This window comes from Apium graveolens, chromosome 8 (genome assembly GCF_009905375.1).
Source record: "Apium graveolens cultivar Ventura chromosome 8, ASM990537v1, whole genome shotgun sequence".
NCBI classification, from domain to species: Eukaryota; Viridiplantae; Streptophyta; class Magnoliopsida; order Apiales; family Apiaceae; genus Apium; species Apium graveolens.
The window spans coordinates 222,476,288-222,499,471 of record NC_133654.1 but is presented as its reverse complement, the minus strand read 5'-3'; the positions used below and the strand labels follow the sequence as shown (position 1 = coordinate 222,499,471).

Sequence of the window (23,184 nt, the reverse complement as noted above, 5' to 3'; positions counted from 1 at the left end):
TAAACTTGAAAGGTGTTACAACAACTGTATCGATTACAAGGAATTAATCTCAAATCAATTATCACAAATCTAGAATAAATTCGACATGAACTTTTTCTATTTTTGCAATAATTAGAATCAAATGCTAAAAGCGATTTGAGATTAAGTTCTAGGGATTTTGATCCGCTAGATTGTTACACAAGAACAAGATAAATAATTCTAGTGGTTTGGATTTAACATTAACAAACTAGAATTTTGATCTTGATGTAAGCAGAAAAGAAAATAAAATGTTTTAAAGGCGGCTGCTTTTTTTCTTTGTTCTTGTATTTTTTCAGTCTGTTGGATGGATGATTGAGTTGAATGACTCTCTGCTTCTTTTTAATCAACAACCGAATAGAATTGAATTGGCATGACAATCCTATAGCTGGCAAGACTTTCGGTAGGACAATGGATTGAACTAGCAAGACAATCTGAATGAACTAGCATGACAATCTGAATGAACTAGCATGACAATCAGAATGAACTAGCATGACAATCAGAATGAACTAGCAAGACAATCCTTCTCCTAGTGTAACTTTCGGTGAGACTATTGAAAATGGCCTAGCATGACAATCGGTATGACAATCCTGATTGTCATGCTAGTTCATTTTCAATTGTCTTGTTGATTTAATGCAGATTTTAATCCAATTTAAATTCTGAAAATTCCTAAAATTAATTCAGAATTAATTAATCAATTAATTCAATTAATAAATAAATTATTCTTCGCAGATATAATTTATTTTCTTAATTAAATTAGATGACTTAATTAATTAATAGAGAATTAATTCTAGTCTTGAGCAGCAACCATTCTTCTGCAAATCTTCTGAAAATCACTGAAAATTGTGAATCAATTCCACCACTTCAACGTTGACACTCGATGTACTGTCTGGTTCATGAGTGACTAACTTCCGTGACGTTTCTTCATGTGTTGACTTTGATACTCTGATTTTCTTCAGATTAAATCCTTGTAATTAATGATACTCTGACGAGATCTCTGTCACTTGATTAAATCCACGATCTTGATTTATATCACTGAGGCATGATCAACTTCTTGAACTTCTTCCAGTGAATTAACTCCTCAAGTCTGTAGATGAACCTTGTTTCTGAATCCTTTGACAGATATTACTTTGCGAGATCTCTCTGACGGTCGATCCACTATTTACTTATTACATTCTTATTTGAGTTGAGTTGAATCCTCGAATATACAAATAGGCTATGACATATGACTTACACAAGTAACTCTGCCTTTTAATATGAATTATTTATAGAGAGATTGTTGATGCTATGCACTGATAGAATAAAGAATCTTCGTAAACTTGTTATTAATCCTTGTGATAACCATGTTATTTATCCTTGTAATAAACCTGTTATTGATCCTTGTGATAAACCTGTTATTGATCCTTGTGATAAACCCTAATAGTAACACCTTACTCCAAGTACTTACTTATACCCTGTTCTCGTATTTTGTTAACTTATGATCCTTTGACCCTAAGAGAGTCGTAATGAACCTTTTATATTTCATACCTTGTTAACCTAGATTCATTTGATAATCACTCGTGCCTCGTGCCTGGTATAAGGTATGGGTTTCGTTAATTCCAACCCCATACCTGATGTTTGGTTCAGAATTTTTTTCCTCCAAACCCATTCCTCGTACCCCCAAGATATGAGTTTTTGATACCCAAGGGGGAGGTGGATATGGGGAAGGGTACAGGGAATCAATTTTATTTATAGTATTTCAACTTTATTTAAGCAATCAAATGTAAATGTTTAATACAAAAATAATTTAATGAACTAAAATGTATTAAAATGATAATTAAAATAATATTTAAATTAATTAAAATTAATAACTTAAAAAATATTTTAAATCTAAAATATTCATTCCAGCACTCAACCAAACACATGATATCATAAATGATACCTCAACACCATATCACTTTAACCCGATTCCAACCCCATACCACTTCTTGAACCAAACGACCCCTTAAAAGGATGAAATTGTGATTAGAGAATTTATGCGTACTAAATTTATAGCAACAAGTGCCATGAAAGGCGATGCATAGTTAGTACCTGTTAAGTTAGCATATATGGGCTTAAGCCCATTATCACTATGATGGACTGTTTGGTTACTAGAGATTAGTTGACATGGGATAAGCCCATAAGTAAAAAAGTACATGACCTGGTACTTTTCAGTCTTCACTTAATCCAATTTCTAATCCCTACCGCCTCTTTCTCACTCCCGTCTCTCCTCTCAACTGATCCTGTATATTTGGCGATCAAATCCCGTTCCGCGCTTCCTGCACCTTATATCTCCTCTCTCCTTTATGCCTATATGTGTGTAATTTTCAACTTGTTTAACAAATCTGATTATTTTATCTTCCATTTGTATGTATGTATGTATGTCTGTTATATTTTATCATGTCAATAGTTTGTGTATATGTCAAGATCACAATCGAAGGCACCCTCTAAGACACGGCTAAGGGTTCAACCATTGTTTGGGGCTCCTTCTGCTCCTCCTGTTATATTTCTATTCTTCTTATTTGTGGTAAATGATTGCGTGTCTTGTATAAATTAACGAGGTGCACAAAAAATCTGTATGCAAGTGGTTATGATGGCAAGTGATGATAGTAGATTGTAGTATTGATATTAAGTGTAAAAACTTGTTCTCTCATGTATAACAAATAGAACATAGTTCTTGATATACATGTAGCTACTGAGCTGCTAGAATTCATAATAGAACATAAATATTGTAATTTCTCAATCAATTTGTGTGGTGCTTGTAATAATTTCAATAAAAAGTTCCAATTAACTTATCTGTTAAAATTACTTATTACTTATAAGTCATTTATTACATTTAAGTGATAAGTTAGTTATTTTAAGATTTCCCAAACGGCCATCTAGATTTACTACTTCTGTTTGTAGCTTATCACCAATAGACGGACTTTGCGGCTAAGAGGCGCAATAATTTAGTACAATTAGGGGGTTATATAAGTGAATTCATCAATATTCTCATACTGTGATTATGATGATAGTTGATAAAGCAAAGTCAAGATGAAGAGGGTGATGAGGTCACATGGAGAATTTCTCCCGTAAATGAGCGACTCGATGCAAAATCCAAACAGTTACCCGGTGTTATGCGCGTGTTGGCTGATTCTACAAGATTAAATTCTACGAGCATTCAGAAATGCTCACTGAACAAGGCATGTTTTTCTCTAGCTTCTCATGTGGTTTAGAAATGTCCGTAACACCATTTGATAGATGACTTTTGTAAACATACAGGATTCTGTTACTTCATCAGGAAAGCTTGAAAAGTGGCTTTCATCACCGCCTCCAAAGACAGACCTACAATACATATCACCCCGTCCCCACACATACATTTGACGCGGGAAAATCGCTTGACATTCTTTATAAACAAGAAAAAACACACACAAAAGCTATGGCCCCACGCAAAAAAGGAGGCAGCAGCAGTGGAGGATCTAAAAAGTGTAATCAGAATAATCAACAACCGCAGCCGCCCAAGTTCGGAATCCAACATTTCTTCGATCGTCATACTCAAAACTCCCAAAACCCTAAATTCAAACCCCCAATTCAACTGGATGATGGAAACCCTAGTAGAGTGGGCCTCAGTCAGGGGGGAAGTGTAATGCTTGATTTGGATTTGGATGTGTCTCCGGAGATTAGTAAGGTGGTTTCGGCTAAACGCTTTAAGTTCTCCCCCGGAATGGTATTTTACCATTTTTTTACCTAATTCCTCCTGGCCTTTTCTTCTAATTTTATGGACCAATGCCTTAGATAGATAATGTGTTTGTTTTAATCCAAACAAAACACATTATCTATGGGGACTAATTAATACCATACTTTTTTTATGGGATTACTAGCCCCCGAATAAAATTACTTAAAAGGATCAAATTGTGATTAGAGAATTTATGCATACTAAATTTATAGCAACAAGTGCCATGAAACACATTGCATAGTTAGATTTACTACTTCTGTTTGTGTTTATCACCAATAGACGGACTTTGCGGCTAAGAGGCGCAATAATTTTGTACAATTAGGGGGTTATATAAGTGAATTCATAAATATCCTCATACTGTGATTATGATGATAGTTGATAAAGCAAAGTCAAGATGAAGGGGGTGATGAGGTCACATGGAGAATTTCTCCAGTAAATGAGCGACTCAATGCAAAATCCAAACAGTTACCCGGTGTTATGCGCGTGTTGGCTGATTCTTCAAGATTAAATTCTATGAGCATTCAGAAATGCTCACTGAACAAGGCATGTTTTTCTCTAGCTTCTCATGTGGTTTAGAAATGTCCGTAAAACCATTTGATAGATGACTTTTGTAAACATACAGGATTCTGTTACTTCCTCAGGAAAGCTTGAAAAGTGGCTTTCATCACCGCCATTAAAGGCTTTGGAAAATTCTTTGACACTCTCAGATAGAGCAAGCTTGAGAAATGATAACCTGGAGCATGGTCTGGATTTTCATGGAACAACTCACTGCGGGAATGATAAGGATAAATCTGGTGCCGAAAAGAGTCAGAGTCCTTTCAAGACTCCACCATCTCTGTCATATTCCAATAATAAGGTTATTTTGTGTCTAAAATGGAGTAACTCGTGCATTCAATTTTACACATTTTAGTATTTACAAGGTAAACATATAAGAAGTATTATATTTTTATATAAAAAATGTTTGGTGCTAAATGGGATAAGTGATTTACAGCTGGGAGATGGTGTTGATTTAAGTGGAGCATCTGATCAGCATGATTCACGGCAGCACAGAAAGGTCCAGAAATGCTGATTTCTCTTGCTTTGTCAGAATTCCTGTTTGATATGTTACTTTGGTTCCCAGTAGTTGCTTCCTTATATTCCGTATACTTCTTTGTAAAAATTAACTGTTTAAGCATTATTGTGAAAATGGAACATGTTCAAACCGCTGTGATCTGTAAATCTCGTCTCGTCTGTTTTTATTTCCAGGCATTGCTTGATCTTTTGGATCAAGTAGGAGATGTTCTTTCTGTTGATCCAGCATCTGATGGTTCAAAAAATTTTACCTCCCGTGGTTTTGATGACGAGATATGCACAAAATCCGGAACTGCAGCGGAACCAACTGAGGCCCGAAGAAAACCTTCAACTCTATGTTTTCTTGTGTTAGAGGTTTGATGCATTTTATCTATGATGTACCCTTTTCTTTTCTAAAAAGAGTTGTATCTCTTTTAAGCCAAATTTTTCATTGTGTCTTTGAACAGGTGTCAGAAAAAAGGCCTCTCAGTTTGACAGGTACTCACTATCCTATTAAGGTATGTATTGTACTTCCATTTTAAATTACACTTATTTAATTATAGTATAGTACTACAGTGATTAGATTTTCTGCCAGGTACTCCGGTTATTAAATGAACAAAGTGGAGAAGAGCGGGCTGTGCATTTGTACGATGAGTGGTAAGTATTTAAAAAGACTTCTTCTTGGGATTGTATAACTGTTGCTAACGAGTTCATTTAAAAAATACTGACGAAAAATAAAACCTTATACAATGAATGATATAAGATCTGTGGCCAGTTACCCTTTACTTAAATTAAATACATTCTTATAGATTCCCAGAAGCTTATTTAGCACCTTCACATCGCAGGCCTGTCCAATATGCTGTTTAGCCACTTAAGCATGCCTATCATTTTGGATCATGAATTAATAGTGTAAAGGGGGTCCAAATCTTTTTGTGTCTGTCACTGATTAATACCATATATCAAGTTAAAGGTTGTCCCATGATAATCAGTCTAGTAGTTAATTATGTACATAGCCAGTTGATCATTATTAAGCACAAGAGAAAAAAATAACAACTTTCGGTAAAGAAATTTCGAGAAATTTAGTAAGGTTGAATCAAGTCATTCCACACTACAAAGTCCAAACTAGGTACAATTTCAAATATATTTAAACATAGAAATGGATGGTTCTCTAGTACAATAGTAGAAAAAGAAGACATGAGGAGGACGTATTACAAACAATTAGGTCCTATGTTGATGGAAAAACTCCAGATATACTAGTTCAATCCATCTAGAAAACTGTTAACTGGTTAAATTCCTAAAGTTCTCGGGATCAATATTCCCTGGTACCTGTAACAAATGGACTAATAACTGTGACACTATGTCTTTCATTGTTACATCTCTCACATCCATGCCACATCCCACGTGAATAGACATTTAAAGAGTATGAGAATTTCTTTCAGAAGAGTAATTTCATCAGCTGTTTGTCATCTTCACTACTCTTAATTTCAAAAGTCATACCTGAAGAACTTCTGCATCAAGTCTTCCTCTGTCCTAAATTGTTAATCATATTTGTTTCCAGTCTTCATGGTTACACTACGTGGGCAAATACCAAAATTAACCTAAAACTGATGTTATGAGGCTCGTCTGGAAGTGTCCATGATTGGATGCATGTACAAGTGTCGACTCTGCTGTACTTTGATCCTCAATGATGTTGAGTGTCCATAGCCATGTCTGAGTGTCGAAAGTTGGACAAGGGGTGGTGATCAAAGTGATATAAAAAGTCGGGGTAACATAGCCTAAGAACATAAGAATATATGATACAAGAAATTTATGCCAAGTAAACACTTCACAAAATTCCCCACTTAATTTCACGGTTAAGGCTTTTCAGTTGGAGAAGCGAGTGAAAACTAGAAAGTTAAGCTGGGTAGTCAAGACTTCATGAAACGAAAAGAACGTACCGTACTTACTGCTTAAAATTATAAGCGTTCCAATGTTGAATATTTTGCTTAACTTTTAGCCCATGTGTTTAATCGTAGTTCATATTTAGCTGGTCCAATTTATTTTACAGTATTTCTAAATGTCACTATTTTACTGTTTGAGTAAGTATAAACCCATATTAATGTACCATAGTTAGAATTTGGTACCTCATCTTTGTTTTTTAGTGGTAATTAAGATTTGTTCTTTAGTATATATTATTTTTAAAAGAAAACTAATTAGACATATGTGTATTACTGTAGTATCAAGTCATATAAAGTCTCAGTAAAGACATTAATTAGCCTTCATGAGGGTCTAATATTTGCTTAAATATAATTATTAACCCATTTTTATGCAGAGAGTTCAGTTTTGTGTCTCTCTTCTGTTTTTAATGTAATTTAGTTATTTTCTTTTGTATATTAAAAAAGTTTAACTGAATATTATTATTTATATTTGATATATAATTGTGCGAGTAACATGGAGTGTCAGTCACAGAAAACGCAATTTAGCCTGCTGGAGAGTCTAATATCTAATTACCTCTTCTTCCAGGTTCTGTAGTGTCATTGAACCTGGAGATACAGTTCAAGTCATCGGGGATTTTGATGAGCAGGGGAATTGTGATGTTAATCGTGAGAAAAATTTTATAATAGTTCATGGTGATATTCTAATGTCTGGAACTCGGGTGAGTTTATTAATTTTGCTAATGCCAAGTATCTTGTTTTGTTTACTGTAAATAAATCAAAATTGTAGTGCTTCAAGCAGTCATTTGTATCTATTTGGCATTGTTCCTCTTAATTTTATAATTATCTTCATCACATTAACGTATATATAGGTTGCTAGTAGTTACAATTGTACACGACGAGCTGTTCTGGATGAGAGGTTAAAATGTAGTGAACATTCAATTACAGCATTGATTGGTACCTTACTTCATCAGATATTCCAGGTTCTTGAGCTTTCTTTGAAATATCTTTTCTTTGAATAGAACAAAGCTGCTATATATATAAGCATGTGAATGCATCTCATATGTTATGAACTAGATGTTTTTTTACCAGGCTGGGCTTATTCACGAAAATCCGACAAAAGAATATTTGGAGGAATATGCAAGGATAGTGCTTCAGAAAAACTTTGAGAGCTTGTATGCATGCGAAGGTGCAAATAATAGAACTGGTTTTTATTGTAGTACCACTTTCTGAACTGCAGGATCACGCATTTCATCACTACGTTGAACTTATAAAACTAAGCTTATATGTCAGCAGTCAGCCTATACTTCCCAGGATAGGGTGTGAAATATACACTGTTTTTATTTCTTGAATTAATGACTTCTTCTGCTAAACATTGCAGCAAATGATGCTAATACTCACAAGGCTTTGACTGAGGCAATTCCAAAAATGTTAAACTGGATCCTCCTCTTCAGAGATTCAAAGGTGAAATTTTAATTTTCATGAAATTGTATCCACTGTTTATAAAATGGCTTTAAGTTCGCTGAAGTTAGTAGCTGTGTGTGCCTACATCTACAATTACACGAGCATCAAAAGACGGCATAAGTTGACTATTAAAAGTATCAATAATGTTGATATGCTGGGATGCTAACATATATACATATAGAATTGTACTTTTATGAGGTCAAGTATTATCCTTGTGGTATGTGTATACCCTTTCTGATCCAGTAGTCACTAATATATTATTATGTGTTTAAGTTCAATTCACATAAATTTCTGCTAGTAGTTGTAGTAACCAGTTTGAACAGTAGTAAATTTATGGAGACTCACACACAAGTAACTCTACTAAAATTATATTTTTTCTATTGTACAATTAAAGTTTGCATAATATATACTTATGTGTAATAAAATACCTGCTTATCCTATGCAGCGTGACCTTTTATCGAAGTATTCAATGTCAAATTACATTTTCATTATCTTGACTGCTGTCAAGCAATGTGCGTTCTATTCGTCACAAGTGTTGCACCTGTAATTAGTCTGTATGGAAGATATTGAATTTACACGTGTCCATATTAATACCTTGCAGGATTTCAGAACTCCTATTGTTGATTTTGGATCTTATGACGGATTAAAGAAGGTTAAAATCTCCGAGGTCAGTTGTTCTGGATGGTCTCATTATAGAATTTACATAGCTATCCTTGATGGATTAATTATATAAATTTTCCATCTGTAGATGTTTCCTTGTCTTGAAAGTGCTTTAGTACTTGGTTAAATTTTTTTATGATACTGTGTTCATGACAGATTCAGGTGTTACATTGTGCTTGATTAGACATACAATATTTTACTGAAAATTATAAATAAAATTCACATGCAGGTAGTTGATATTGAGGAAGTGGCATGGGCCCCGAAGTATGGTCTGAAAGGAATAATTGATGCTTCACTCCAGGTAAAATTTGAATCAAGTGCCGGTGAAACTTTGGAGAAGATCATGCCTCTAGAGTTTAAAACTGGAAAAGCAACTACTGGCCAGGCAAGGTTTTTAGTAATAGAAAATTTTCTGACAGATGCCAGTATCATCCTTTGTCTATTTGCATTTTTTAGTTTCTTCTATGCACCATGTTGATCTGATTGTTTTCATCCTTTCTCTTGTTTTCTCTGTAACATGTACTCATACTCTATCAATTCGCAGGCAGCAATGGAACATAATGCGCAAGTGATGTTGTACACTCTCCTTATGTCAGATAGGTTTGTACAGAGTAGTCCACTTCTTTAAACATGTTGATTAGCAATCTCAAAAAGAACAAAAATCTGTACTTAATGCTCTTTTCCTTGTAAATTATATGTATACAGATATCATGAGAATATTGATTCAGGCTTCTTGTACTATCTCCACACAGACCAGACACAGGTACAGCAGAATGGTTTCTATTTTTGTCTTTCCTCTCTTTCATGTAGTTGAGCATATTACATCACTGCAGGGAGTTGTTGTTCGAAGATCTGACTTGGTAGGCTTACTCATGCGTCGTAATGAACTCGCAGATAGTATATTAAAAGCTTCAACAACACAGCGACTGCCACCGATGTTAAAGGTTTACACTCAATGATCATTACCATTTGAATATATTCTTAATGTGACCGTGTGTCTAAATATATAATTATTACTTTGTATGCAGAATCCAAACATATGCAGAGGTTGTCGACACCTCAACGTTTGTACTGTCTACCATAAGGTATTTTTTGTTTTGTAGGATTCTGAACTTGTCTATATTTGTTTCCTGATAGCTGTTTAATTAATGAACCTTTTTAGAAATATGATTTTATCTTTTCTTCCGTTTAATATTGTCCTCCTTGTACGCACTGTATCTCACGGTAATTATTTCTAAACAGTTGCTTCCTTTATATTGTATTGTACATCTGGTAATTGAGTTATATATAAACATGAATATTAATACAAGCGGAAGTACTACATAGGAGTGATATGATCACTAAGTTGCAGGATGTCATGTGTACCCTAGTGTTCAGATCTATCTATAGGTTATATATATTGCTTCCTTTCATTTTAAGATTATAAGATGGTACTTTTTTAAGACAGCACATACTTGTGCATTCCAAGGGGTGGAATACTTAGCTTGACAACATATCCAAGTTTAAAATAATGTTTGATATACAACAGGTGAATGAAATACCCTGTTTACATATTAAATGCTTGCTATCTATGTTGTTTCGGCTTTTAGTACCTTAACTGGATAATTGGACTAGCTAATAAGGGGAAACTTGTAGCATATATACCCCTATAAAAGGAATCATTCGTAGGATTGTCAAATAGTTGAATTTTTTAATTAGTCAAAATAGTCTCTGCTCTAGTCAGGGATGAATTTAAAAATATGTTTTCCTAGTTGTATTCTAACAAGAATCGGTAGATTTAATATCCCATTGGCACATGACTGAATTATAATTTATCAAACACTGTAATTAGTCAGTCAATACCAACATTTAAGTACAGAGATGATTTCCTTGCCAGTAACTATTGTCTGATTTATAATTTTATTGTATTGAGCAATATTTATAATTACTGTTGTAACTTGTAATCTTTTGAGAAACATTAGGGATACGTCACTGGAATGCTGTACTCATTCTGCTATAAATGGTTTCGAGAAACCTACAACTAATTAGGGTGCGTACAAGCACCATAATCACATTGCTAGAGATTTGTTATCTAAAGTGTAAAGGGGTTTCTTATTAATGCTTTGGCCACCATACTTCTGAATATTAGATGCATAGATTTTGCTCGATGCAATTGATTGGAAAAGTTTTCTCCGTAAGCTACAAAATTCGTATACAAAAAATAAAATTTTAAGAATAATAAACTAGAAAAAGATAAGTTAAAAACATTTTTACTTTTTTTTTTGCTAAATAATACATTTTTACTTTCCTCCTAAAAGAACCTATCGTAGGTGAAATCTGTATTTCTATCATATTTGCAACAACTGATGGTGGGTACAGAATTACAATCTGCACCTAATTGTCTACTTGAGAAGTTATCAAACTTCTTTATACCAACTTAGGGTCCTCAGTTGTATACATTTATAGTAAGTGTATAAATACAGGCATATTTAAATTGTTCATATTATTTCAGACACTTAAGTTCACATTAATAAGAATCAGAACAATAAATACTGAATAATGTTATATTTGAAGGCACAAGGAGGGAATGCAGATGGCAGTGGTCTAGGAAATTTGTTCGATTCTCTTGTTGGCCACTTGACTAGTTCGCACTTCGCATTTCTTAAAAAATGGGACAGACTAATCGATTTAGAAGCTAAAGAATTGCAGGTTAGCATATTTTTTCATGTTATGTATACAATCAAAGTAATTTTAAGAAGTATTCATAAGCTTTCATCATTTGACTATCAGGATGTGAAAAGGGACATCTGGTCTTCACGTAGTTCAGATAGTGGACGTTCAACTAGTTGCCTGTCTCCTATTTTTCTCGAAACCTCTGATAAGGCCTCACAGACAAAGGTTTCTAAAGGAAACAAGTTTGTTTATTGTTTCTCTCGTCAAAAATCTCCTTTGCTTGATGGTAAAAAAGATGGAGAAGATTCTTGGACTTCTGCCGCTGCATCAGTTAAAGACACAACTTGTTCACTTAGGAGCGGGGACTATGTGGTACTTATAATGATTCAGTTATATATATCGAAATATTTTCATATGTGTGTATTATTGTTTGACCATAGCTGCAAGATGTTACTTTTAGTTTCAGACAAGCATATCCTTTAAATAGGTATGCAAGACAGCTTATACATCTCAGGTAGCATATTTTGGTGTTAATAGCAGCCTTTATATCTGTATATCACCTATCTTTTTTTTATACTCGCTTCATCCCACCCAATTGTTAACATTTGGGTGGGGCACAGCTATTAATAAAGGTCAAAAAAAGAGAAGAAAAAGTGGGTAAGTTGGTGGAACCTACTGAGAATTAGTAAAAAAAAATATATGCTGGTTTAAGAAATGTTAACAATTGGATGGGACATCCCAAAAAGGAAAGTATTGAAAATCTGTTAGGATGGAGGGAGTATCTGTTTTTAGATTCAAAAGTAAACACCCATTATGAAGACCCAAACTCTGTTGTGTATAACTCCGCCTAATTATTAATCTCTTTATTCTTTGAGTACGTCCATAACTATATAAACTGAAAACATAAATGTCAGTATGTACATAGTCAATTTCTACTAGAAGCCGTCTAGATACTCTACAAAACTGTAAGATTCACTGTATAAGTGTACGAGATTCACTAAATACACAAATAAGATTTTTAGACAATCAAAATGTGGAATATAGTTTATGATACATAAGAATTCGATTTACAATATAGATAAGAACAGGATTCACTATAACAATACTAGTTGAATTCTCTTAATTTTGTACTACTTTGTTTGTAGTTAAAAATCAACAAACACAAATATGTGACAGATCAAGTTCCCTACAAGATATATAAAACTACTGATTGTATAAGCCTACAAGATGCACTACATAGACCTACAAGATTCACCAAGAATACAAATGAGATTCATAATAGAAATGCATGTAACACATAAGGGTTCGAGTTTCACTCCCTGTTCCCTATTTCATAAAAATATAAAGAAAATAAAAGAAATATATTATCTTCGATAAGAATACTAATATTATATATGATACGGAGAATAGCGAAATGCAAATATGATTCACTAGTTTGTAGTATAGTTAGGTATAAGTTAACTTGAATATGTGTATCAACAAATGTTATATTTATATATTTATATTTATGAAAACCCTTCAACGAGGAACAAATTATTATGACATCCATCTTTAGTATCAATTAATATTTGGATATAAGATTTTTTTTTTGTCAGAATTTGGATATAAGATTAGATTGAAAGTATCTGTAGAACTTTTATGTTCCTAGAAATTGAGTATCTGTTCTAACAAATCTCGGGATGAGCGAGAATCGAACCCAGAACCTGGTACGACAAGAGATAAGCCCCTTAACCACTTGAGCTATCTCATCGCTTCCGAGTAGGAATAGTTTTGGTTCATTATAAAAAGGTTGTATTATTTTATTTTATTTCATCGAAGATTATTATGAATTGTTGAATCATGTTCTAGTTGTCATTTTGAAGGCTTTTTTCTAATATATTCTGTTTGAATATTAAATGTCTAAATTTATCTCTTCATCTATTTTTCTAGCTCTCTAAAAACTTTCCTCTGCGTGACCCTCCATACATGCAAAGAGTTGTCTTTTTGCCTGTTATTATGTCATTCAAGTAGTAAGCATTTATGTTTGTATGTACATGTTTATTAGCACATAAACTTTTAGCTGTTTAATTTTTTACATCATTTCATCTGTTATGCAACTCTATCTCTGTATAGATGACTATATCATTTTATGTATAATATTTAGATTCTAAGCACGGAACCTGCCCGTCTAATAGTTTCAAGCGGGGTCATAATGGAGATCAGTCGCTCCCATGTTTCTGTAAGAATTTGAGGCAGCTCTTTTTATTTATTAATCTTGAAGTTGACAATTACATATTGCACAACTACTTATCTCACAGATTCTGTTATTTTCCTTTCCTTTTCTTTTGTAGGTTTCTTTCTCAAAGCGCTTAAGGCTTCCAAGGAGGAGTCTTTTGGAAGCTGGAAAAGATCTATGTCAGGAGGTCTGGCGGATTGACAAAGATGAAATTATGTCGTCATTTGCAGTGATGAGGTAAGTGGAAACTGAAAATAATTTCTGGGACAACTCCATTGTGTTCATTTAGAATTTTCCAGTGTCATCCTAAGTGAAAAAATATCATATGCATTGTATTGGCGGTGAAGGTTTAACATTGTGCAACTCTTTCTACAACATGAATGGAATTCTCATCTGAGGAAGATGATTGTTGACCTTGAGGTAGATAATTAATTTAAGTAACAATTATAATTACATTGCTAAAAATCTTTTGGATATCGTATGAAAATGTTTGCCTGTGCTTGTTAATCAGGCTCCGAGATTTGACAACGGATGTTTATTTACTCAAGATCCTGCAGTATCATACATACGGTCAGAAGAAACTTTGAACGATGATCAGCGCAAAGCCATTCTCAAGGTTATATATTTGCTAGGGGTTCATAATTTCCAGTAAAGCTACAAATGAGCTAGGTTGTGTACGGGTTATGATAGAATGAATAAAGAACTAAAAGAATTTTAAACTAATCATTTCGCATTTATACATAACATTCATTCCTCCACACATTCCGTTTCTTAAATTTTGAGCTAACCTTCACTCCAGATCTACAAATTAGTGTTCCTTCCTTTGTCGAACTCGCAGTCTATTTTTTCCATGAAAACTTTTTATACTATCAACGTATTTACTTTCCTCTTTTTTAATTTCCTAATTTTCGCTCACCTCTAAATTATCCGTTAATATTTCCTTGTATTATTTCAGACCAATCAGATGCAATTTTAGGGGCAAAATTGCCTAGACAATTGAATAACTGTTATTCTCATCATGTTCTTCACTTATTAGTTACAGTGACCTTGCTTGACTAGTTATTGTTTGTATCTTTAAGCCATATTCGATTTCAGATATTAGCAGCAAAGGATTATGCTCTCATTCTGGGGATGCCTGGAACCGGAAAAACATCTACCATGGTGCATGCTGTAAAGGCATTTCTAATGAGAGGTGCTACTATTTTGCTTACATCCTACACAAACTCGGCAATCGATAATTTGCTTATCAAATTGAAAGTCCAGGTACTTTTTGTCATTCTTGCATATTCTTTTACTGTTATGGTGTAAATTAATACCATTGCCTCAGATTTTTGCATGATATTGAAAATATACAATCTCTTTGTACCACAAAATAAAGTTTCGAAGAAAAAAAATAAACTGACCAACAATCTTCCGGCAGACCAGCTACCAGCAACAAGAATGGAGCATTTGAGAATTTCAATTGTCTTTCATATTGGACTATTGGATATGCAGCAAAGTTCGAATATTTGTTCTTTTATCTTTCCTTTCCTTTCACTGACCCTAAAGTACAAAGAAAGAATAAAAAGATTCTTTGGTCTGCTTTTTTATACTTTTAAATCAGATTATTTGCTTCTTTATATACTATATATATAAATAACATGATTTATTTTGATAAAATACAAGGGTTTCGAGACTATGGATTTTTCATTACTACTCCCCCCCTTCTCTACCAAAAAAGAGTATTTAAGGATTAATTTAATCACTGGGCATTTGAATTTGAAATGTCCCTCTCAATATAGGTCCCTTGAAGTACTTGTGATAAGTATTTCGTCCACATGCTTTAATCTTTGATTTGAGAAGGTTTTATGTAGCTCATGCTCATTGGATGCATTATTTTGATCTCTGGAGTCTAATCATGTATGGAAGTGTGGATATGTATCAATATGGTGCACACATACATGGATTATAATAGATGCGAATTATGATATAGCGTGATATTGTTACTACCATTGATAACGGGTTGATACAATATGTTTGAGCAAATAGGGCATAAGATGCCTGATAAGTTATTACTTATCTCTGTAGCTGTTTACTTTGTGGCCAAGCGACTTTAACTATTTTATAATCTATTTTATTTACTAGGTAGATAACCACAATTTCTTCCTAATTTAATATATTTCAGATGATAGAATATTAAAAATATCACAGATAAAGAGGTGGATGAATTTTAACAGTGATATCAAGGAATCTGTATGGTCATTATCTGTGCTTAAGTGCTATTATTTATAGCTATAGTATAATGATTATGTACAAAGATCGCCACCTGATTAGTCTTTGTGTTTTATAAAATGAACCCCGGCCTAGTTAAAGTTAATAGACTATTAACAAATTACTACCAATGTAAGATGTAAACATCGTATCATGAAATCCATATACATGAATATTTTATTACTATATGTAGATTGAGTGTGTAACTGCATCACTATCTAGGATATCTCTTGCAATTTACTGAGTAATAAACTGCCACAGGACATTGATTTTATACGCATTGGCAGATATGAATATTTTATTACAATATGTAGATTGAGTGGGTAACTGCATCACTATCTAGGATATCTCTTGCAATTTACTGAGTAATAAACTGCCACAGGACATTGATTTTATACGCATTGGCAGATATGAAGCTGTGCATGAGGAAGTTCGTGGGCATTGCATTTCTGGTTTGGTCTTACTTATATAACCTCTTTTCCTTTCTAGTTGGTTCATTATTGATTTCTTGTTTAATTCAAAATGCAGCGACAAAGTTGAACAGTATCAAGGACATTAAGCTCAGGGTCGATGCAGTCAAAGTTGTTGCAGTTACTTGTTTGGGGATAAATAGTCCTTTGCTCGCCAATAAAAGATTTGATGTATGTATCATGGATGAAGCTGGACAAACTACACTTCCGGTATGTATTCTAAATGCTGGTTGTTGCTGGAATATGCAGACGGGAAGTCATGTGGTTCTCCTCTTCTTATTCTTGCCGATATCATTTATTGTAGTTTGAGAAGAAAAATCTGGCAATTGATTAATTTTGTTTAGGTAATTTAGGTTTAATTTTTCTAGTGTCTGTCTGAAGACCCTTGATGGAAAGTATTACGACTACTTGATTAGATAGGGTAAGTCTGTCAATATTACTTGATATACCTGATGTTGCTTAACCAGTTTCGAATATCACTATACAGAAAAAGTATTATACTTGTATCATATCTACTTGGTGATCTCAAGGTTTAAATGTCTCTAGTATGTCATAAACAGTAGTCAAAGCAATGACTAGTATTTGATCTTGTTACTTTCTAATCTAAAATTTTCTTGGTTCTTTTGTTTTGTGGATATGTGGCTATCCCTATTTCTATTCCACCGTATATTAATTTAGAATCACCCAAAGGAAATATTTGGGGGTTGCCACAATCTATGAGTTGCCTTAGCATATTGACATGTTCAACAGTTCAACTTATAGTTTTAAGAAAATGTACATGTTTAATCAAGAACTCGAAATTAGCCTGGCACATTTCATATACCACTTGTATATGCCACTTGTATATGCACAATACTAGAAGTCCTTGCACATCCAAGGTTTGTATGACTTTCCTTTGTTAAATTATCATTTAGTATTATGCATGAAAATATCCTTGGGTCGGTTGAATTTTCTGTTAATGTATCAAGCAATTTTCTCTTAACAGGTTGCTTTGGGCCCCTTAATGTTCGCGTCGAAGTTTGTCCTTGTGGGTGACCATTACCAATTACCACCACTTGTTCAGGTAATTCTATTTGTGTCCGTTTGTTCCACTCCCCAGATCCCTTTTACCCAATACTACAAATTTGACTAAAAGCTAGCGGTCCTTTCAATGTTAGAGTGTTGAGGCTCGTGAAAATGGGATGGGAACAAGCTTATTTTGCAGGCTTTCGGAAGCACATCCCCAGGCTATATCAGCTCTGCAGAGCCAGGTACCAGAGCTTGTTTTCTCTTACTGTAGTAAGCATACGAGTTGCATATAGAAATACAGATTTATCAAATATAAAAACATTAAGCACAAAAGCTTGGATGATCAGTATCTTAAGAGCTTTTCAAATATTTCCAAACATTTCTTATGTAATCGTAATATACTTAAACACCACATTTGTAGAAGGTAAAGTATGATTCAGATAAAACAAATTGTTTCCATTTGCAGTACCGTATGTGTTCAGCAATTATGGAGCTATCCAATGCCTTGATATATGGAAATAGGTTACGTTGTGGTTCACTGGATATAAAGAATGCAAAATTGAAGTACACAAGTCTAGTGCTTTTGTCGCCATGGCTTCAAGAGGTAATGTATAAGTGCAATGCAATAAGTTTGTCTATATTGAGGTTTTAACTGATTTCCAGTTTAAAATTTCTTTAGCGAGTAATATCAGTATTTTACAGTGTGTGTACATGTATGTATATTTATCAGGAATAAACAATTGTAGGAAAAAAATGAGAGATCATATCATACTCTATTTAAAAATTAAAATGCATAATTAGTTGGGCTTTTTTCTGTTTTCCCAGTTAATTTAAGTGTAGTGCTGGCAAAAACTGGTAAAACTACTTGTCAATAGAACTTTTATCCTTTAATATCTCAAAAAATAAATAAAAGAATCTAAGGAATTCATTAGGAGGCTGAGAATCAGCTATGATATATAACTACGTGGAAGTCAGCAACCTATGAGATGTTGACCTGACATCTTAAACTTTATTAATACTTCTTCTGAAATTTTGATTGCATGACGAAGTACCACTCTTTGTTCAAAAATTTGAAGTCAAACGGTCCATAGTAAAATCTTATTTGTTTTTTCTTTTGAGCGGAGTTAGCAATGATGACATTAAAATGTATCTATACTCTAGCATTAGCTGACAGACTCAATGTTAGAGGAAATCGGATTTGTCAATGTAGTGCAATTTTTTTCTTTTTGCCACTCCTATATGACAATAGCATGTCTATAAATTTAATGACATTATTTTCTTTCTTGTTTTAATCTTCAGGTGTTAAATCCAGATAGACAAGTAATATTTATTAACACAGGTCTGTGAAGAAGTTAATTCTTCATTTTCTCTCCCCCAGTTGTAGATTTCTGTTCAGATCTATACTTATTAACTTTCACCCACAATTTAGATATGTTGCCTGCTTTAGAGGTTAAAGACTGCAAAACGGTGAATAACCCAATTGAAGCCTATATAGTCTCGGAGGTCTGCTTTTACCTCCTTTTGTCTCACCAATCTCTAGTATTGTTGGATCCATTATAATTATTTATTTCTTACTGATTGTATTCTGTTGTTTTTGTTGTCATACCTTCAGGTCACTGATAAATTAGTTTGCAGAGGCATTCAGGGGGAAGATATTGGAATCATTACCCCGTACAACTCTCAGGCCGATCTCATCCGACATTGTATCTCCACTCATGTAGAGATTCACACTATTGACAAATACCAGGTTATTCTTAAAGCTTGTTAATACCCTTAAAGATTGTTATATGAATTATCATTAAAAAAATGATTGTATTTTGAGAATTGCTGTTAAGTTATTACTTCCCCTATAACCTAAAAGTGTTAGGAGGACGTACCATGATCATGTAATATATTCTAACCCTCCCAAGTTCTTCTGAAAACTTTGTTATTAGAGGACTTATGAGGATCTTACATTAGCCCATTTTGGGGTCGAAGAGTGGATCGTGGGTGCCCATCTTTGTGACAATATCTTGCCTTCATATGATATCATGTTAAGTTGCTAGCTCACCTAAAATCTTTAGGTGCGAGGCAGACTTAAGCAGGATCTTATATTATATTCTAACAATTTCAAAACTAGAATCAATACCACAAACATTTGATGAAATAAATAGATTTTCAGATTAATTCATTTCTCATCGAATTATGGTCTCGTGTTTCTCTTCAATTATTTAATCAAATGATCAAATAGAAACCGACCTTAATATAAAAACTAGAAACACCCTTATTTAGTACTATCCACCCACCTCATATTTAATTCACTGTACCCAATCTACCGACTCTTCCCCCAAAATCCCACACTTCAACTTACCTCATTACCCCTCCCCTACCACCGCCATCACCTCCACCACCACCATCACCCTCTCATCGCTACCACTATCTATGTTCGTTCCTCTTCATTTACCCCATATATTCCTCCCTTCCTATTCTCTAAACTTTTATTTTTCGATGACCTTTCTTTTTTTCCCGCCTATCTCTACACATAGTGATCACTGTATTAATAATTAAAATTAGTGATTTCTGTTTGATATTATGGCTATTACACGGTCACGATGATGAACTGATTCAAGGTGGTGACAATGAGATAGACGATAGTGTTATAATAGCTGTGTTTAATATGTAATAACTCTGTATCAATTTTTAGTGATTCTTATAATATAAATTAGTGATTTTCATAGCACATATTAGTGATTACTGTAAAGATAAATTAGTAATTTTAGCGTTTACCCGGTATTTCAGTAATTGTGTAATATAAAATAGTGATTTCAGTTTAATCTCAGAAGAGTTGGTGAACAATTTGTGTAAATCGACAATTTATGATAAAAGTTTTAGTGATTTTGCGTTTAATTATGATGGGTGATAGCTGATTAGTTGATTAGTTTTGTGTGTATATGTTGTATTTATTAGTCCCAATAAGTTGTTGACTATCCATGTTCTTTTTGCTTTTCGATTATCCATTGTAGTAGACAGGTTTTAGATGAGTTGAAATAACAAACATTTCAAATTTATGAGTGAGTTTAGTGAAATATCTTATTACCCAAGAAAAAACAATTTTCTTTGGGCGCAGATTCCTGTTTGACACAACAATCATCTATACTTTGAAATCGTTGTGTACCGCAGTTTGAAATTTAAAATTGCTTTAAAATATAGTAGCTATTAAATTTTGCATTGCTTTAAATTCCATTTCTTGAATGTATAGGGAAGAGATAAGGATTGCATATTGGTGTCCTTTGTAAGATCCAGCAAAAATCCAAGACACTACAATTCTTCTCTGCTTGGAGATTGGCATAGAATTAATGTGGCCCTGACACGTGCAAAGGTTTGTGTTCCTGTATGTTGTTGGATATTTTTATTCAATTTAGTAAGGCTTCGTGGAACCACTTTTTGGTTAAATGATGTGCATGTGACAACCAAACTCATACTTTCAAGTTAATGTATTGCATTAACCTTGCAACCTTTCTTCTACCATGTCTGTTCAGAAAAAGTTGGTCATGGTAGGATCATGCAGAACTCTTTCAAGCGTTCCATTGTTAAAGCTTCTGATTGAGAAAGTGGAAGAGCAGTCGTGTGTTTTGGACGTTTCGAATAATGATATCAATTACAAAGTAGAGCTGAGGAGATGTTCCAAAACCCTATAATCATCGTCTTTATTTACTTGTCTCCATTCTTGTAATTGTATATTTATGTTCATAGTAAAATTGTATATAAAAAAGTTTCCAGTACATGGACTTGACTACATGCTTTCCAAACAGGTGGAGGATTATTGATAGACAGCTAGTCTGAAATCATACATTGAGTAGCCACACCAAACCTTTGGCGTCTATCTATTCTGTACAACAATGCACGGGGCTGCTTAATCTACTATTCTGTTAATTGTTGAAAAGTCCACTTTTTGTCAAAATGATCAAATACACGATTTTTCTTCGTAAATTTGGCGCTTGTTTGAGATTTTAAGAAGCCAGATATGTAATTTTCTTGCGGCAAAAATTAATTGAAACTATAGCATTGTAGCATTTGTCACCATTACTCATGGAATTGTTGTTTCTCTACAATGCAAGCTGAGAAGTTGCAAAATTCAAGTTTATGCTCATTTCAAAATCCCATCACTCATTCCAAAAATACAACCAGTTCTTGTATCAATATATCTTACCCTCATTTCTTTTATTGTTCAAACTCTGGATTGGGGGCTATTCAACATTTTATAAAACACACTATACGACCTACTTTTAAGCATACATGCTATATTGAACATGAGAACGGAGCATAAACTTGCAGAAGAGTACACCGTTTCTGATGCAAATGAAATAATGGAATGGTCAAAGTTAGATACAGCGATCTCCCACCACATGATTGTGTGCAATCACATATTGTATATACATTCATCTGCCAAGAACCTAAAACTGCAAACTGAATATAATTCTATTAACGAAGCGAGGTGAAGAACTACCAAGTATAGAACTTTTATGACGGTCATATATGTAAACTTAAAAAAAAATGGAAGGTCCAGCTACTAAAATTCACAGCAGTGGTAAGAACCCTCCATATTGTGTGAATAACTGTCTAGTAGTAAGATAATAAACAATAAAATATGTAACTCATGACTTATATTGTAACTTGTAAAGAGATTTAATTAATTTTATAAATTAGTTATAAGTTAATATAAAAGGTAAAGAAATCAAAATCAAATTGAATTGATTTACACAAATACTAACAATTTATTTATTTAGGTTACTTTAATTATATAATAAAACTAAACAAAGCAATACAATAGACTCCCCCTCTTGAGAATCTTGAAAAAATATCACTTTAGAGATGTGATCACATGTTTACACTTTTTTAATTTTAAAATATTTAAAATTTATTTTATACAAAAACAATATATACAATAGATATTGTTTCTTTCTGTTATGAATTAAAAACTAGGGTATATTAATTGCTGTATATATTACTAGGATTCATGAGCTTCGAGGCTCGATTTGACTGTTCATGTGTCTCGTGACTCGATCTGCCTTAACAAGATGCCTACGTACCTTACTATATGTAAATGATCAAGTCAAAAAACGTAGTTCTGCTTTGTGGGGTGAGACCCCTTATATATATATTGAAAGTCCTTGAATTGTACTTGAGTTAGGAGACTTGACAAGCAAGTCTCTGAATTAGAATGGACTTTGGAGTCCTAAGAGGTAGAAAACTGATTTCTTATCCCATGAGGCTCCTTGGAGGCCCATCTTTAAGGAATTATATTCCTAACTGGACTTTATTTATCAGCTGATTTATCCCTTATTAATTAATTACGAAATTAATTAATATTCAGGGTTTGAGCCCTTTCTAATTGGGCTTTGTTACTGGACCTTATCAGGTCTAATTAATTTCAACATTGATAATATTCCTAGGCTATTTTTAGGCCCATATCGTTTGCCCCCCAACTTCTGGGAAACCGTGAAAAGATTTCGCAGAAGTTAAGTTCATTCGTTCCCTTACAGGGTATCGTTTTTGCGTAAAGTGTGGAGCGATATATACATTTACAACGATTTGCCTTTGTACATGACTTCAGAGATTTTTTAGAATCTCCCTATCACCTTCTTTTACCTTTATTCCTATTATTTAGGAGTTATCTTAATTTCCAGGAATTTTCCCTTAATTCTGGGATTTTTCCTTAATTTTATGGAATTTCCAGTAATTTTCCATAATTTCTGGATATTATTCCTTAATTTT

The 23,184-nt window shown here is 33.4% G+C and overlaps 1 protein-coding gene across 1 annotated transcript; it reads left to right on the top strand.

Moving 5' to 3' along the window:
* The first annotated feature begins 2,203 nt into the window (after positions 1–2,203).
* On the top strand, positions 2,204–21,495 carry LOC141677571 (DNA replication ATP-dependent helicase/nuclease JHS1). Its single transcript, XM_074483565.1, has 36 exons — positions 2,204–2,349; positions 3,048–3,215; positions 3,295–3,739; positions 4,124–4,291; positions 4,371–4,604; positions 4,740–4,802; positions 4,994–5,173; positions 5,266–5,316; positions 5,394–5,455; positions 7,301–7,433; positions 7,584–7,694; positions 7,804–7,900; positions 8,093–8,175; positions 8,777–8,842; positions 9,065–9,220; positions 9,380–9,435; positions 9,541–9,598; positions 9,669–9,779; positions 9,864–9,920; positions 11,389–11,523; positions 11,605–11,859; positions 13,631–13,705; positions 13,818–13,939; positions 14,050–14,122; positions 14,214–14,318; positions 14,798–14,965; positions 16,335–16,404; positions 16,481–16,632; positions 17,408–17,485; positions 17,580–17,672; positions 17,897–18,034; positions 18,730–18,769; positions 18,860–18,933; positions 19,043–19,177; positions 20,669–20,788; positions 20,949–21,495. The coding sequence occupies exons 3-36, from the start codon at positions 3,452–3,454 to the stop codon at positions 21,105–21,107; spliced, it is 3,966 nt and encodes a 1,321-aa protein (XP_074339666.1). The 5' UTR covers positions 2,204–2,349; positions 3,048–3,215; positions 3,295–3,451; the 3' UTR covers positions 21,108–21,495.
* The last annotated feature ends 1,689 nt before the right edge of the window (positions 21,496–23,184 follow it).